The 18,489-nt window shown below is 39.6% G+C and overlaps 1 protein-coding gene across 10 annotated transcripts in view; it reads right to left on the reverse strand.

The window, feature by feature from the left end:
- Positions 1-18,489, reverse strand: part of Fhod3 (formin homology 2 domain containing 3) — a 400,155-nt gene that overhangs the window by 98,090 nt on the left and 283,576 nt on the right. For 3 of the 10 annotated variants that reach the window (XM_090353229.1, XM_090353235.1, XM_090353228.1), the window contains exons 11-13: positions 11,308-11,433; positions 8,407-8,481; positions 3,021-3,131 (exon numbers count right to left, since the gene is read on the reverse strand). The exons of 1 other annotated variant lie outside the window; for it this stretch is intronic. In XM_090353229.1, the coding sequence (XP_090209355.1) occupies positions 3,021-3,131; positions 8,407-8,481; positions 11,308-11,433 (312 nt within the window). Of the gene's footprint in view, positions 1-3,020; positions 3,132-8,406; positions 8,482-8,813; positions 9,129-11,307; positions 11,434-18,489 lie in introns of all 10 variants that reach the window. 6 more of the 10 variants (XM_090353234.1, XM_090353233.1, XM_090353237.1 and 3 more) reach the window with 5 other exon arrangements.

Raw genomic sequence — 18,489 nt, forward strand, 5'->3', positions numbered from 1 at the left:
ACTGGAGAGGGCTCCATTTTAGTATCCTTGTCTTGAGTTAATTTTTTAATATATTTTTCTTTAACACTTCCTCTCTGTGTTAATTTATCCTTCCAAGTTTTATTAACATCCAACCTTTTAACATGCTTGGGGAAAAATGAAAAACTCTAAGCTCACGATGAACAGTTGCCTTTCTAAAGTGGCCCAACATGCCTGGAGGGTGTTTTCACTGGCTTGATTTTCCCAGACTTCACAGAAGTGACTCTTGTTTAGAAATCACGGCAGAGGAAGTCTAGAATTTTAGTGGTACATGGAGTTGTGGCACGCTACTTATTAGCTAGGAGTGTACTGACAGAAGATACGGGTTCTAGCTGCCAAAAATGCAACTATTGTTGACAATTATTTCATATCTTTCCTAAGAATTTTCCTTTTCTATCTTAGTAATAGATACATAAAACATCTCAATAATCCATCATACTAACATAGTATTAAATTGTCTTGTGTATTTGGGTTAGTAGGGATTGAACCAAGAACCTCATGGATGTTAAGTAAGTGCCTTCCATATGGAGCCATAGTACAATCCTTTTTCATTTGTATTTTTTTTGTATTTTTTTCTGGTTAAAAAGGAAAAACAATTGCATAGAAGTATGTATTATCAGGAACTCAACTGACATAATATTCTTGGGCAATGGTTCCAAGAAAGTGACTTGAAGAGCCCACTGATTTACTTAAGAGACATGTTAACAAGGTGAGAAGAACAACTTATGCTCAGCAGTACTCTTGGTACTGATGTCATGCGTGTGATATTTCCTGTGAATCACTGTATAACTTTTCAAAGCTTGTATGCAGTGATGGTCAAAAAACACATGCAAAGGTAAAGGAAGTAATAAATGCATTGGACTACTTTACTGGCTAGCAAACCATAGAGGCAAAGAAGTTCCTATGATAAGAGTACTGTTGAGAAAAGAGCAAAAGGCTGGGAAATTGGCTCATTATTGCTGTCCTTTAACTGGGTCTCCATGTGCAAGTTTTCAGAGTAATATAATCCTGGTGCTTCAAGTCAAGCAATGTTTACGCTGTCCCATAGTTACAGAACATCTCCCAGGTGTCATACATGCTTCTTGGACTCTGCAAGCCACTGGATCAACTGCGCTATCTGTAGTTTGTTTCCAGGATATCTGAATTACTTGTTTTTCACATCCACACAGACCTGAAACCTCATGCACTCTGCTTTACTCATTCTCATTCTCCAGTCAAGTCTAGAAGCTCCCAGAGAGCCTCTGTTCTACAGCTTCCACCCACTGGCACAGTTGGTGCTGTTGACAGATGAAAGTTGCCCGCCCCATCTTGATTTCAAATTTGAACCAGTCCATGGTCTTAGGGTAAAGTCTAGTCTTCTGACTGAGAGTCAGCCCCACTCTGGTGGTTCAATACCACCACCTTGACTAGCAGGAATACTTCAACCAGGGAAAGATGCATGAGCAGGTGTCTCCCAAAAGCCTGGGTTTCCAGGGGTTTTGAGCTAGACAGAAATTAGAAAGTCTACTTCAGGATGTGGGAGGAAGATACACAAAGCCTAGAGCCTCAGTAAACACGGAGATCATCTATATCTCCTGTCCTTATATCTTCATGGTCCTCAAAACTGTTTCCAACTAGCAAATGACTAATTCACCGGATCCTCCAACACAGGCCAACTGTGGTCAGGCTCCAGCTACTGTAGTATATACCAGAAGACATGGTAGCTTAGCAGATGTGATATCATTCAGACTCTACACTTCCTTCCAAATCTCATAACCTGTGTGACACGGGTCATTGTTTGGAAACCTTGCAACACTATAGAGAACCATAGCTAATCTTTTTAGGTAACTCAGGTAACAGAGAGGTACGGTCAAGTGAGAGATTCTTCAAGGCAGTCAACTGGTTCCCTTATTGCTAATATCTAACCTTTCTAAGTGTTCTCAGGCTAGAGCCTCACCAGACTGCAGAAGCTCAGAGTTAAATATTTGTTATAAACATTAGCTTAGAAACACAAATAATGACAGGTGGTTCAGCAAGCCACACTGGATGCTCTCCTTTCCAGGGATTGTAAAGCTTTGTTTTTTCTACAACCTAAACAAATACTCACCACTAGCAGTGCCCTGCAAAACTTGCTTCAGAATACACGAAAGAGGATCTGAATGTGGGATACAGCCCAGTTTTTGTTAAATTTGGGACTTGAGGCAAGTGATCTCTTTATGAGTTGCTCACAGCTAGAATTCCCTATGATCCAGGAAGCTGCTCCAGCCACCACCTCCACACTGCTCTCTCCCACCCAGTGTATACCGGGCCTTCACAGGGACCATTTGATTTATTCACAAAAATGACTCTCTACTAAGGGTTGGTGAAACTGGAATTTTCCCTTAGGGATTAAATAACTTTTAAGTGAGAGAGTTGGAATCCCAAACAGTCTTCTCTAATTCAACATCCTTACCATGTAAGGGTAACTGTTTTTAATTGTTCTAAAATTACAGGTCTTACCTTGCTCTTGTAAACACATCCTTGTGCAATCACTGGCTTCTACAAGTAGTAATCAGTGAATTTCTGGTGGTCTAATGCTCTTGCCAAGTTAAATTCCTCCCATGTACCCATAGAATTCTTTTCTTTTCTGGTAGGTCCTGAATTAATTACATAGCACCTTCATGGGCCACTGCCCTTCTGGTTTACATAGACTTAGGTGTTCAAAGGTGCAAACGGAGGTGTTTAAGACAAATCGTAGAACTCACAGACCACTTAGAACCATTTTAAGGGATGACTCAAAACATTCACACTCAAATATTTTAGAAGAAATTTCTATATTTCCCAACAAATGTAGGTAGATAGGATAATAGTAACAAATTACCCATAATAAAGTAAGTAGCATGGAAGACAAAGTATTCTAGTCATTGGAGTATGCTCTGTAAAGGAAAATACTTGAGACTCTGCTTTTATTTAGACTTTTTCTTCACTATTCTTTGTCAAACAGATTCATCTTACTTGAGCTATTCTCATGCTCATCAACTCACCTATCTGTCCTGTCCTCCTGTGGGGGTGAGAGAGATGATGTGATTGTGGGGGACACACTGGGTCCAGATGTGGGTCTTGAGGAGTGAAAGGAGTTGTTGCTGAAATTGAATCTAAAAAAGTATAGAGGTTTAGAGACAAGACAGAGAAATATTACAAGTCAGTAAAATAAGTAAGATTGAGAAAACTATTTTTTTTGGCAGTCCTGGGCTTACGCTCAGGACCTGAGGACTGTCCTTGGAATTTTCTCAAGGCTAGAACTCTACCACTTGAGCCTCAGCACCACTCTGGCTTTTTCTAAGTATGTGGTACCAAGGAATCGAACCCGGGTCTTCATGTATGCTAGGCAAGCACTCTACCACTAGGCCAAACTCCCAGCCTGAGAAAACTATTTTTTACAAGATAGATACTTCTGACAATACTACTACTGTGTGCGATTATTCTAACCTATAGAGTCACTAACAACTTGGTTCTAGTCATTTCTTCTTAGAGAAGTTTTCCCAAGTCTAAAGCCATTATGCAGTAAGATTTATGAGAAAAGTACTAAAGAAAAATGACACAGTTGCAGTCTTTTAAAATGTAAATTAAATTTAATCACTAATATAAATTAAGAATCCCAAATATTTTCACTGGAACCACCCTTTTCTTCTTACCAGATGTGATGGCACAGTTAGAATTAATTCTAGCAAAAGTCTATAGAAAACAGCATTTGCTTGGTTAGAGAAACATTTCAGATTTATAAAATCTGAACTTCTCTTCCTGTTTTCAGAATAGATATCCTTCATAAATTTGTGTGTTACTGTCATCACTCAGAGAACCAGGAAATCAATCTTCATCTGAAATCCTTATACAGTGCCAGGCACTTATAACTAGTTACAAATAATGAGATTCAGGGGGTTTACCTTACAATCTACACAGCACAGTGCAAGACTCTTCCCTAATAGACACACTGTATTAGGATGTGTCACTACAGTAAATGTGCACAAAGACCTTCTTATATGTGGGAAAACTAGTCCAAATCCCAGCAACCGAAATCAGAAGCAATTTTACTATCAAAATTTTTATATCCTGTGAAGGGTATTGGGATGTTAACATAAGGCAATAACCCTTTGGTTCTCTGTGTACTGAAAATGGTACACGTAAAAATACTCATTAGACTATTATTTAGCTTATAGTGAAAACCTGGTAACTCCCTATCAAGGTATCAAAGCAGAAATCGTTAAGAAAGCATTATTTATGTCTCATCATTGGACTATCCCGAAACGATTATAAAAGGAATTACCAATTTTATAAATGGCACCATGGAAAAAATTGCTAGAGATAACAGAACAAAATGTCATGGCATGATATGGTACAGTGTATGATCACAATTGTAAAGCTATCTCAAAGACTGTATACAAAGAGTAAAAATAGACCATCTATTTTACAAAGTGGAGCAGAGACATGAAACTTCAGCTTTCAATAATAAATTATAATAGTGGTGAGTAAAATATTTATATTAGTCTAATCATCCTATGTTGCTGACTCTGGCAGCATGGATTGTTGCTGTCTGTCTACCTCTCCATTTGTCTCTTTAGAGGCAGGGTTTGATCTTGCTACAGGGTCAATTATGTACCCCAGCTTGACCTTAAACTCACAATCTTAAACTCCCCAGAACTTAGATTACAGGCATGAGATACGACAACACAATGGCTGGTGGGCCTCTTGCTTTTTCATTTGATGTCACCTATGAGACATGTGCTCAGTAGCAAGCATTCATCTATACAGAGTGATTCAAGACTAAACAATTTTCTCCTACTGTGCTGTAAAAATGCCACCTTCATAGTTCTTGGTTTCTGAAGACTTGTGCTTTCTTCTCTTTAAAAAAAAAAAAAAAAAAAGCAAATCCCCAAACTCTACAAGTCCAGCAGAGTCAACTACATCTCCAAGTTGCTGGATTGATTTTTCATGAGGACTTCCAAAATGTGGGTGATGGAGAAAGTAGAAAAGCCAAAGATAGAAGGACCATAAAAAGAAAAGAGAGGTGAGAAGGGGAGGGAAGCTGATAGTCAATGAATAAAAGCGTGATAGGACAGGCAGCTCCGTGAGTGAGGGAGGAGGAGCCACACAGGGCGCCTAGAGGCCTCAGTGAAGAGGCCTGGATGCTGCCACTCTGCATAGCTGCCTGGGCACCCAGTCCTATGCCACTCCAGAAGCTGAAATGGCTTCTTTCAACCACAAGTGGACATCCTCAGAGTATCTTAACAGGATCAGTTTGCTAAAATTATGCTCAAATGACGTTATGGAAATAAAATAAGAATAATGTGTTTTCCCTCCTTTGGTTTTTCTAATGGCCAAGCAATTAATTCAAATGCTCCATCATCTGCCCAGTTTTGCCTCTCAGTTTCAGCCAAGCACACTGAATCATGTAATTTACTGTTCAGCATTTTTATGTGTGAGTGGGGTAGGGTTTGTTTTAATGACTAATGGGTTGGTCTAGGTTATAACCCATTTAATTACACCAAACCACTGAGTCGTCAAATTGGTGGCCACACATACCCATGAAAACCACTGCCAGTGAACATCAGAAAAATCAATAGGTACCAACAATATTTGTGTAGGATTGAAATTCCTGCCAAATTATAAACTGTGCTTCAAGTTAAGTCTTAAGTCACTCCTCATTCACAAACATGTAGCTGTATTTCATAAGGTACAGGTGATTTCCATGTGATTTTTATTAGTTCTAGCCCCCAGGACTACATGTAGTGAGGCTTGGAGACCAAGGAGAGAAACTGGGGCCAGGAAAGCCCCTCGAAAGGCTGAATCTCACCAGAAAATCCTATCAGGAGGAACACCTTGAAAGGAGAGATAAGATTGCAAGAGCTAATTATTTTGCTGCCCTCCTTAATTCACCTTCCCTCCCCTTTTTTGTACTGGTACTTGGGCTGTAACTCAGGGCATGGACCCTGTCCCTTCGCTTTTGCACTCAAGGCTCTTCACTGCCACTTGAACCACAACTCCACATCTGGATTTTGCTGGTTAATTAGAGTTGAGAATCCCACAGACTTTACTTCCCAAGCTGGCTTTGAATCTCAATCCTCAGGTATCTTCTTGAGTTGCTGGAATTATAAGCATGAGTCACCAGTGCCCAGCTAAGAGCTTATACTTGTAGTTCAAGGTGTAGCTCCCACCCTCTTGCACACAGAGGGTGGAAGAGTCTTGTCAGATTTGGCCTATTAAATAGTGTGAGAGAGCTGGGAGTTTGGCTTAGTGGTGGAGTGTTTGCCTAGGATGCATGAAGACCAAGGTTCAATTCCTTGGTCCCACATGCATAGATAAAAGCTGGAAGTGGTGCTTTGGTAGAGCTCTAGCCTTGAGAAAGCCCAAGAATAGTGCTCAGGCCCTGAGTTCAAGGCCTAGGACTGGCAAAAAATAGTGTGGGAGATCATAATTCTAGGATTTTAAACTTGGGTAAGACCCATAAGAACCTTCAGTCTTGAGACATGGCTGAAAGCTGTTTCAGAAGTAAGAGGAAGCAGCTTCCGAGCTCTGTGATCTCTAGTGTGCCTTGTGCTCCAGATTGGGAGTCTTCCTGAGCTGTTCCACCGGGATCTTCCTTCTCCTCTTATCCCTCCTTCCACACTAGCTCTTTGTTTTTAGAAAAGACTCCTTTAAGCAGACTGAAACAATGTGGAGTGCTGCCTTGTAAAGATTCCAGGGTACCATGTAAGGGGATAAGTCTGGAACATCATCAGGAGGAGGCAGAAGATAATGCTGTAATCATGCCAGGTCAAACTCAGTGCAAGGCTCTGAACTTAATTTCAGTCAACCTGCCCTTCCCTACCTGAGACTCGGGACTCCACAGTGAGATTATTGCCACAGGAATGCATGTGAACATGCTTATTAAAATTCAAACAGGCCAGGCACCAGGGACACACGCCTATAGTCCAAGCCATTTAGGAGGTGAATCACAGATCAGCCTATGAAACAAGTCTCATAGCTATAGTTCAAGATACATAGAGAAACAGATAGGAAAGATTGCAGTCCATGGCCAGTCTGAACAAAAAGTTACGCAAAAAGCAAAGTAACTTAAAACAATAAATAAATAAATAAATAGGCTGTATGTCTGGCTGAAGTGGTACAGCAATTGCTGTGAAGCACCAAAATGTCAATAAAAATGAACTCAAACACATACACATACAATAGACCAACTACATCCTTTACAACTCCTCAGATTTATGGTTTAAAACAAGACTTTTAACACTCTGGGACAAGTTTCATCTTCAGTTGTATGTAATCAAGAGTGGTTGACAAGCTCAGGTGAATCTTTCAATCTATTAGAATAAAGGTCCAATACGCATGGAGATTGGTCATTGTCATGGTAGGACAGAATTAACTGTCCTTGGGTTTTGTAATATTTTATTAGAAACAAAGTGCAGCTTCATGTCCGGCACCAAGATTCAGGATCTTTCAATACAGGCTCTGGAAAATGCTTCTTACTGAGAAGGACCTGCTTAAAAACCCCAGGCATGCAGACAGCAAGCCCCTAAATACAAACGGCCAGTGCTGAGACAGGCAGCAACAGAATGCACAGGCAGGAGCCAGACTCACAGGCAGGCCACTCAAAGCTCAGTGACTTTGGCCCATTTAGCCTCACTGTGCCTCACTTCTTTGGTACAATTATGGGCTAGTAATTTTGTGTTCTGAAACCAGGACTTGAACTTGGTACCTGATGCTTTGCTCACTGGCTAGCGCTATACCAACTGAACCACAACTCCAACCTGGACAGACTACTTCTTAAGGGCTATTCTCCAACTTCACAGAAAATATAGGAAAATATAGGGTCTGGCTCATAGTCATGTTCAAGAAATTTTAGCTACCATTATTGTCCTATGATGGGGTAGCCATTAGAATGACCCTTAACAACTGTGAACATAGATCACTGAAAGTCTATTAACCATCTGTTCCTTGTTCTTCACTCTAGCAAAGAGTTTCCAACTTAGGCAAGGGCAAAGGGCTGTCATGTAACAAACAAGCACTTTCTCTAAAACACCTGGATTTGCATAACTCTATCCATTTTATAGCCAGTAAGTCTTACTATACGACTTTAATATCCATAGTTAAATAATGTAATTTAAGTTTAAACCTCCCTAAAATGGTTCAAACTGTCATTGTGTGTCATTCCTGAATGATAATCTTTTAGAGGAAAAATGTACATATTAGGGGTGTGAGGGATGGTAGAACACCTTCCCCGCGGGTGCAAGAAACTAAGTTCAAATCTTAGTATCACCCGCCCAAAACCACAAAATAAAAATAAAATGAAAGGAAGAAAGCAAGCAAGCTAAAAATTCATATAATGGAAAACAGAGCAGAAAGTTAGGGATGGCAAAGGAAGAATAAGATACCCACCTAGGAGAAGAGAAAGACCGTGAGCTGTGAGGTTCAGAGGTAGCTTGGGCGCTCAGAGAGACAGAGCCAGGAAAACTGAAAAAAAAGAAGAAACACACTGGCCATGCTGCAAAGGAGGAGGCCCTAACACTTGGTGTCATACTTGGCAGGTAGAAAGACTACATGCTGGAGGGACAGGTGAGACGTATACATACTGACAGACCCTGTTTCCAAAAACCTTATGCCTAAATACCCATTATTAGTAGTTATGTTAAAACAGCTACCTGTTCCCAAAGGTGGTAAATTTCCTCTGAAGTTCATATAAATACTAGTGCCCATTTACTGAATCCAAACATGGCAGAGAAGAGTTAATGCACTACACTCACCCCAGGTTAATCTCACACAGGCCTCAATGCGAGGCAATCTACCTGTTTTCCTTCTGGGACTCTGTTTCCTTGTCCTTGGTGGATAAAGGAGAGTCTTCAAAGTCATAGGAGAAGAGGTGAAATGGGCTGTGGGGTACATAGGGCAGCTTGTCTATAGTGGGAGATACTTTGGGCATAGTAGAAGACCGATTGGCCACAGCAGGGCTGGAGGGTGGCAAAAGGGAAGATCGGGAGGCCTCAGGCTTGCCAGGAAGCCACCTTCCATGTGAGGTGGCACTTGAGGTGGCGGGGAGCCCAGTGCTTTCAGGAGTGCCATACTTCCCACAGGGACTGTCCTCGGAAGCAGGGCTCACCTTGCTGTGGGTCCAGGAGGAAGAGGAGGAAGGGAAGACAGAATTTGGGAGAGAGGAAGCAAAGTTAGGAGAAAGACATGTAACAAATTTGCTGTATGACAGTCATTAACTTCTACTCGAGCTGAATCTCTTAAGCTACAATATTCAAGTCCATCACCAGTAGTTTTAGTTTTCCTAGTCATACTTAGCCCACCAGGTTTGCCTATCTTCAGGGTTAGACTAGCAGAGTATAGAAAGAGTCTCCCAGGTTGAATCTGGCCTGTGGGCAGACAGAGGCTCTTTTGTACCTACCTCCTGCCTTTACCCAAGTTTACCCCTGCTCTTGTGTTGGCACTTGGAATTAACATTTTACCTTCATCTTATCATGGTCAAATAAGGAATCTGTCTTGCTAACAAGTCTAACCTCGGCACATCTAAAAAGAAGCATATTCTTTTCTGCTTTCAAAGCTTTTCTTAAAAGCATGGATGGGGACCAGGATTGTGGCCTAGTGGTAGAATGCTTGCCTAGCATGAATTAAGTCCTGGGTTCAATTCCTCAGTTCCACATACAGAGAAAGCTGGAAGTGGTGCTGTGGCTCAAGGGGTAGTAGAGAGCTATTCTTGAGGAAGCCCAAGGACAGTGCCCTGGACTTCAGTTCAAGCCCCAGGAATGGCAAACAAAAAGAAAAGAAAAAAGCATGGATTGATATGAGAAAAGCAGAAGAAATGCCAGCAGCAAAAATCGCAAAGAGCCAAAAGATGTTGCTTACACTCTGCTTAGAGCCTATTACTAAACCTTCAATATCTAGGCTTCTTTAGGCAGACCAACAATTACAGCTATCAATCATCATACTCTCTCTGTCTTTCTCTCTTTCACATGAATACATACACACATACACACACACATACACACAAATATACCTACATATACACATACACACACATTATTCTCTGTGTCTTTCTCTCTTTCACATACACACATACACACACACACACACACACACACACACACAAACATACCTATATATACACATACACACACATTATTCCTACAAATAGTAACTGTGGATGGTGGTAATTTATTAACTCTATCATTATACAGCATATTTATGAAAAATCACATCATTTTATGTACCCTAAGTCTGTATAATTTCTTCAATTAAATTATCATTAAAGAAAAAACTTTCCATCTTCAAAGGACTTTAATATTTGAGTATTTTAACATGTATTTTTGTAAACTTAGAACCAATGTTAAAGTGCACATTCATCCAATAGGAATTGTATGGATGCAGACAGCCTGGCAGATGGAACATCAGTGCTAAGTAAGTGTTCTGTCAACTTTCCAGTTGGTAAGAGAAAGAGGTATTCTAAGTCATCCAAAATCCTTTGCATTTTGTTTTTGTAAAAACCAACAACAAAACACTAAAAGAACATTAATTTGCAAGGGCAATCAATTAAATGAAAGGAAACACCCAAGTTTAAATTATTTTGAACTATCAAAAAACATATTATCCATGCATATTTTTAGTTTTAGTAAGACATTATTTTGGGGGGAAAAAAACCTAAAACAATTTTAAAGATTTGCAAGGTACCTCTGTCTGTTAACACTGCTTAAAGATAGGGAGACAGCTTTGTACTAGAGTGACCAGGTGAAAACGAACTCCCCAAAAGACTGCTGCCTTTTGGGGTATAAAAGGTAATACTAGGAAATTTTGTCCTGACTATACAAGAAAAAGTTCCTATCTATTTGGAACACTTAGATCATCAATCTAGGAGTTACCTACACATTTCTACATAACCTTGTATTAGCAAAATTAGTGGAACAAAGGGCACCAGAGAATCATTCCTACAATGCTGAAAGGTGTAAAGTATCAGTAGAAATGAGCCATTATAGTCTCTATCAGTCTCACTGAGGTAATTGATTGAAGGAGAGAATAACAGGCAAGAAAAATAAGTTGGGTAATTTTTCTATAAAGTGTGGTTAGGAGGCAGGATATGAATAAAAAGTGCAGTTCTCAAAGGAAAATGTGCTCAATTATTTCTAAATACTAGTCATTCTGTGGCTCTGTGCACAAAGTGAAAGTTTGGCCCTGTGAGCTGGTTAGAAATGAGATTATGTAAAGGTGGTGGCAGCAAACCAACCATGCTTTAAAAAGGAGCCTTATGCTTTGGGAATGAGCCTGGGAGGGTCCAGCCCTCAGTACCTGTCCTTGCCCTGACATTGGGCCTCGTCCTCTCTCTCCTCCTCTGAATTGGGCTCCGTGATTGGCTCTTCCTCCTCCTCCTTCTCCTTCTCCTCCTCCTCCTCCTCCTTCTCCTCCTCCTCATCCCTGAGACAGGCCAGCAAAATAAATGTACACGGAGACAAGATGGAAAAATGAGATGAACATTAGACAAACAGGAAGATGAAGCACAAAAGAAAAACACAGGTGGCTGACATACTTTTTTTGCTTCTTGTACAGGTACTGGGGCTTGAAATCAGGTCCTTGCACTGTCCCTTAGGGTTTTTTTGTTTTGTTTTGCTTTTGTAGTTTTTTTTTTTCCCTCAAGGCTGGTACTCTACCACTTGAGACATTCCCAGCATTTTTCTTTTTGCCAGTCCTGGGCTTGAGCTCAGGGCCTGAGCACTGTCCTTGGACTTTCTCAAAGCTAGAGCTCTACCACTTGAGCCCCACTTCCGGCTTTTTTCTATGCATGTGGTACCGAGGAATCGAACCTGGGGCTTCGTGCATGCTAGGCAAGCACTCTACCACTAGGCCAAACTCCTGGCCCCATTTCCAGCATTTTTTAGTGGTTAACCTGGAGAGAAGAATCTCACTGGCTGTCTTGCCTGGGTTGACTTGAAATTGTGATCATCAAATCTCAGCCTCTTTAGTAGCTAGGATTATAGATGTAATCCACCAGTACCAGCAATAGAGCACCCCTAATCCATGAGAAGACAGAAGATACTGTAAGACACCTGAAATGTTAAGGAAATAACAACACAATGTGGTCTCTTGTAGGTTTGACAAGTTGGTTGGAGGTCACTATATCACACCTACTGTATGCAATTTACTGCATGCAATTCAGATAACTTTCTGGCTTTGGCAGCCCTTCTTCCACATACACACATGAAGAATCATCCAGTACATGCTCTTGGTGTTAATCAGCTGCTGTGACAAACCACTGAGTTCCCATACTGCCATTGCAATGCTCTCCATGAGAAACCACCAACATACAGTCTGGGCAGTGCACATCATCCTTCTTAGTGAGTGCGTCCAGGAAGCAGACAACACCCCAACTTCAAAGGTAGGTACAGTGTCATCCTTGGGATTTCTGTGATTACCTTCAGGCTCTCTGTTGTTTAGATCTGTGCTAAATAATCCTGGGTGTTTGGCTTCTGAGCGTCAACTACCTCTATGGAGATTTTGCTTATTTCTAATTGTTTAGTAGCTACTCTTAGGCCCAAACTTCTATGAACGGAGGATGGTTTTCTTTATTCTTTCTTTCTTTTTTCTTTTTGTTTTTTACCACAAGTAACTCCAGATTTGGGACCTCCCTATTCATGTTGGAAAAGCAATTCAGAGACCTTTGGCCTAACCAATTGTACAGGGAATAGATTTTATCACAATCAATTTAACAGCTCCAAATTTGGGTCTTAGGCTCATGTCTTGTCTCTTAGACTTCAAAACACAAATGGCCAATGCTGAGCACAAGTCAAAATCTCAGGATAATACTACAGCATGTTCTAGAACCAAAACAAATCCGGAAAAAGGAAAATTGAGCAATACACTCAGAATAAGCATTTGTAATGCATCTCATAGACCTACACTATCAAAGTATACAAAATGCATTTTAAAGATAACATACCACTAAAAGGAAAGCAAAAGGCACCACCAATAAACTTTCATGAAAATAAATCTTAATCTTCTCTGTAAATGAAGGGATTATGAGTTAAGAACACAATGAGACACCATTCATATTCATAGGAAAAATGTCTGATAATACTATGTTTGAATATAGGCCTTTAGATACTCATGTCAGATATGTACCAACTCTGGTAAGTCTATCTTATAAATGTAAACATTTGCATCATAACCTTAAAGTAATTTAATAGACATAAACCAGTAGTCCTGAGTCAAGGTATTTCTGTCTTTAGGTCATTCTAGACATTTTAAGAAGCTCCTGGAATGCAGTAGTTAGATGCCAAGGATGTTACAAAGCATCCTAAATGCCCAGGTTGGCTCTCATAATAAAGAATAATTATGTTCAAATGCCAACGATACTAAGGACAAGAATCCTTCCCTGAGGAAACTAAAAAGTACCTGTGTGTCAGATCAAGCTGAAGAATATACTTTTTTTTGTGGGTCATAGGGCTTGAACTCTGGGCCTGGGCATTGTTCCTGGACTCTGCAGCTCAAGGCTACTGCCCTACCCCTGGGGCTATCATAGCACCACTTCTGGTTTTCTAGTGGTTAATTGGAGGTAACCCGAGTGCCCGAGCTGGCTGGCTTTGAGCCTCGATCCTCAGATCTCAGCCTCCTGAGTAGCTAGGATTACTGGCATGAGCCACCACGCCCAGCTAGAGCCCAAGAATATTCTTAGCAGCACTGTTCATAATTAACCAAAAGCAGGAAATGACTCAAAAATGCCCACCAATAGCATAAAGGAGAAAGAGATTGTGGTCAACTCCAGTGAAAATGAATGAACTACTTTTTATACAATCACAAGGAAGACCACAGTGAGGAGAGAGGGTAAGTTGGAGAAGAAACACATGAAATGATCAGATTTTTATAAATTTCAAAACGTAACGTTGCATCATAAATTATTTGGTTATGTGTAAAAAACAAAACCAAATCCTAGAAAGACAGTGATACAAATATTTAAAAATAACAGTTACTGGGTCTATGGATGAGAGAGTAATGAATGATACTGTTTTGGTTAGGCCACAGTTTCTCTGATGCCCTTTATGTTAATAACTATTTAACAATAAATAGAGAAGAACCCTGTTTCAATCAATGAAGCCATTTCATTAACCAAGGATGACAAATCCAATTCTACACAATTGTGATCTTCAAAAATAATAAAACAGGGGATAGAACAACAATATTTGTTAAGAATATACTCATCACCTTATTTATGCCAACTATAACTCCTCTGTATATCATCTTTACAACAAAATTAAATTTAAAATGATAATAATAAATCAAAAATTTTGTGCAAAGTCTAAGCCTATCTCCCTTTATCCAACAGATGTTTTAGTGAAATCTTATTATGTATAGGGCACAGTGATTTAAAAAAAGATTCTCATTGTTGGAGTTATAAGAGTGTGAGAAGGAAGATAAATAATTATCCTGGAAGTGTTCAATCTGAGGACTTAAACAGCCTGAAGACACCCACAGGGTTATTAGAGCAAAGTTCTAAAGATCAAAGGGGAACTGACATTGTGGGATTTTGCAGACATTTCAAACATTCCATTTAAGTTATATAAAATGTATACATCCTATATAATAATATACTAAATTTATAGCCAAGTGCTTCTTTACATTCCACTTATACCACTCTGCATTAGCAAATGCTTATACTGTAGTTTAAAATTAGCCTCTTGGTGACTCATACTTGGTTAAACTTTAAGGCTGTTTCTAAGTTACCCAGGACCTGAGATGAGATTGAAAATTTCCAATTAGTGATCCTAATCACTTAGGACAACTATCTGACCAAGTAAAGCAGTGATGTCATTTAAAAATAGAGGTTTGTTATCCACTAAATAAAATTAAAGTTCCCTCAAAAGACTTGTACCAGCCAAGTGAATGAAAAGACATCTAACAGAGTCCAGCTGTTGGTCTGATGTTTCCATGGTGAGAACCCAAAGTTAAGACAGGAAAATATTTATTGTTCCTGTAGTATGCACATTTTCGAAGTAGCAGAATCTACAGCTCATGGAGCCCAAATAGACCCACCAGTCCCTCAAATGTACAAGCCACTATTTTACTATTTTGTTTTAGAATCAAGCAATCATGGGACAAGTACATCATTATTGCTGAAACACGCAGTACTTTTAACACAATGCAATTTTTATCTCTGCAAAATATGAACATTATCATAGGACAAAAAGCATAACTAGCAAGGGAAGTTGCAGATCTATTCAGGTATAAAGCAAATCAACCCAATACTAGCTACTGACTAGTGGGGAGGGTCCCTGCTTTTGTGTGTGCCTTCATTTTATGTTAGCAAAAGCTTTAATTCATTCCTTTAAGTTTCTCTGGAAAGTCTGAGAGAGTAGAGCAAAAGCTCTCCAAGAAATTTTAGAAACACAGTGACTTAGTATGGTCCCAGGTTAGTGATCTCCAGAGGACCTGCCTTGGGTTTGGCTTGGTCAATCTAAGGATTCTCATATCTCACCCTAAAGAATGGAGCCTCCAACCCGAGTAGTCTTTTAAGGGGAAAAATGATATTCTGCAGCCATTAGACATTTTATTCCATTTCTAAAAGTTTTGTAATTATGACTTAATGTGTATTTTCAGGTAAAGTTTGATTTTAAATGCAAATACAGGTTGAGCATTCCTTATCTGAAAATATGAAATACCCAATGTTCCAAAATCTGAAACTTTGAGAGCCAAAAACTTTGACATCCAAAAGCAGAAAACACCACATGTGGCTTCTTCATATGTTAGGCCAGAGCCAAAACACAGATGCACTAAAAATATTGTGCAAAACAATCTTCAAGCTACCTGTGTATGGTGTACATAAATCCTAACTGAATTTCATGTTTTGCCTTGTCCCACCCACAAGGTATCTTCTTATGTAGACACAAATACACCGAAACCAGGAGAAAATCCAAACTCTTAACACTTGGCTCCAAAAGACTACTCACTTATCACACAGCATACTACCTTGTGTTTTTTTGCCAATGGGAACAGAGGTGGGCTTAATACCATGGTGTGTATTTTAAGAAGCAGACAGATTTTGTTATCGCCATGAGGAAGGGAAAGTATCTTTTAAATTCGTGACTGAGTTTGATTCTTGAACTTCCATTGCTTTTGTACATCCACTGGACTCACAATCACCTGTTTTCTCTTCCTGTTTTCTTATTAACATCTATTAGTTATACAAATAGTGGTTTGGTTTGCATGAGCATATTTTCATTCATAAATATACTGTACTTGAATCATTTTTACCTTTGTCCCCTTCCTCTCAGTTTCCTTCCTTTCCCAAATATTTCCCCTTCTACTTGTAATTTTTTAAAATCTAGAGCCCAGTGATGACAGAAGACATGCATTATTTGTCATTGTGGGTCTGGCTTATTTTACTTATCATGATGATCTCTAGTTCCTATTTTTTTTTACTTGAAAATGGCCTCACTTCTTTATGGCTGGTTGACACTGTATTGTGTGTATATCACCCTTTCCTTTATTCAGTAACTCTCAGATGGGCACCACTGTGACTGATTCTCTGACATGACTAATGTGAGTAATCTCATCAAAGGTTTGGAGATAGCCCTCTTATAAGCTGACTTAAACTTCTTTGGGAATATGACAAGGAACATACAGTAAAAATAGTTCTATGTTTTTCTCAGTACTCCTATTGAGAAACTTCCAGATTTATTTCTGTAGTAGCCAGACTAAGCTATATTCCTAACAACAGTATAATAAAGGTTTCCCTTTCCTCCAAATCCTTGAATTTGTTGTTTTCTGTTTTAAAGGTAACATTCCTGTTTAATAAGTATATTTCCTTGATGATTAACAACTCTATTCAATCCATTATCCATATATTGGACCATCAACTCTGTATGTGTATGCGTATGCATATACATATGTGTATGTGCTCATCATGGCACTTAAACTCAAGGCCTTGATGCTCTTAGCTTTTATGTTCAAGGATAATGCTACCACTTGAGCCACAGCTCTACTTCCAGCTTTGTGGTGATTAATTGGGAGATAAAAGTCTCACAGATTTTCCTTCCTAAACTGGCTTCAATCAATGATTCTCAGATCTCAGCCTCCTGAGTAGCTAGGATTATAGGCATGAGGCAACTTTTAATGTGGGAATTAACTACAGATAAATGGTATTTACAAATAAATCTCCATTCTTATAGTTCAGTTTATCACATTCATCCCATTTTCCACTTTAAGCCCCATAACCTATGTCTTCAAATCACCAGCAATAACCACATGACTTGTTTATGTGGCATAGCTTTCTGCCATTGCCCATCAGCTGATTGTGATGGTCTTGAATAAATTGCATATAGAGGAAAGAAAGGAAGTGGAAAAAAAGCAGCAGCCAGAATTACACACAAAGGAAATGCACACAAGTTACCAGACTTCATGATACCCTGCCCCGTCCCTACCATGCATCATTCTGGTTCGGTCTCATCTTGGTATGGAGAATATCCTGGGATATCCAGTTGTAAGGGTCACTTCCTCTACTGCATTCCCCCAAATATCCACCACTGACAACCTCCATCCCAGTTATTCACACCCTTGATACTTGAAAATGTGAATGCTTAAGTCACACTCTTGGGAATGATATTCTAAACTCCACAGGGATCAAAACAGTGCCCTAGTTCAAGCTACTAATATTTCCCTGTACTTCTGCATTAATAGCTACCACCCATTAACATTTCCACTCTCCCTAGCCTCCAATCAGATCCCCAGTAGGCAAGAAGACATCTCTTCAACATGCATGGCTCAGCCACACATGCCAAATAATTACCAGATGCTGTGTCATGGTTTCTAAGACATTGCATGATCTCACCTGTTCAATGTGCAAAACCTCATTTCATCTTGTGGCTGCTTTGTTTCCACCACACCCTATACCTAGGTATAGCAGCTCCTCTTTACCCTTTGCTCCTGAACATGGCATTCCCTGGGCCTGAAGAGCTCCTCCCACTCTTCCTTCCCCCCTTCAAGATCCAGCCTAAAATCTTAGGAGCCTCTTGGACCAGTCCCAACCCCACTCTCTGCTAAATAATTTTGTTAATATTTCATTACAGAAATTCATGATCCTTTGGGAGAATATTAAAATTAAAAATTGAAAAAGGAAATTCCCTTTTATTGAAGAAACTCACTGTTGGAATTTTGGCAAGTAAATAGACTTAATGAAACATTTATGGCTCTACAATCTTTTCATACAGCCAACAATTTGGCAAGGATGTTGGCATTTCTGTCACTATGTAGTTCTTATAACTGTTGACTACATGTATCATATGGATATACCATGCTTTAATTCTCTAGTGATGGTCCCTGCCGGGTCCTTGTGTACTTCTGCAGGTTCTTGTTAAAAGTGTATCCTTATGCTCTTTGTCTCCTTTGCCACATAGCCATTGATTATCTTCAAAAGTTCTCTTCCAAAGCTACACAGACTGTAATGTCTACTTACTTGCTCTTTTATGAAACTATGAACTTCAT

This window comes from Megascapheus bottae, chromosome 19 (assembly GCF_031878675.1).
Source record: "Megascapheus bottae isolate mThoBot1 chromosome 19, mThoBot2.hap1, whole genome shotgun sequence".
Lineage (NCBI taxonomy): Eukaryota > Metazoa > Chordata > Mammalia > Rodentia > Geomyidae > Megascapheus > Megascapheus bottae.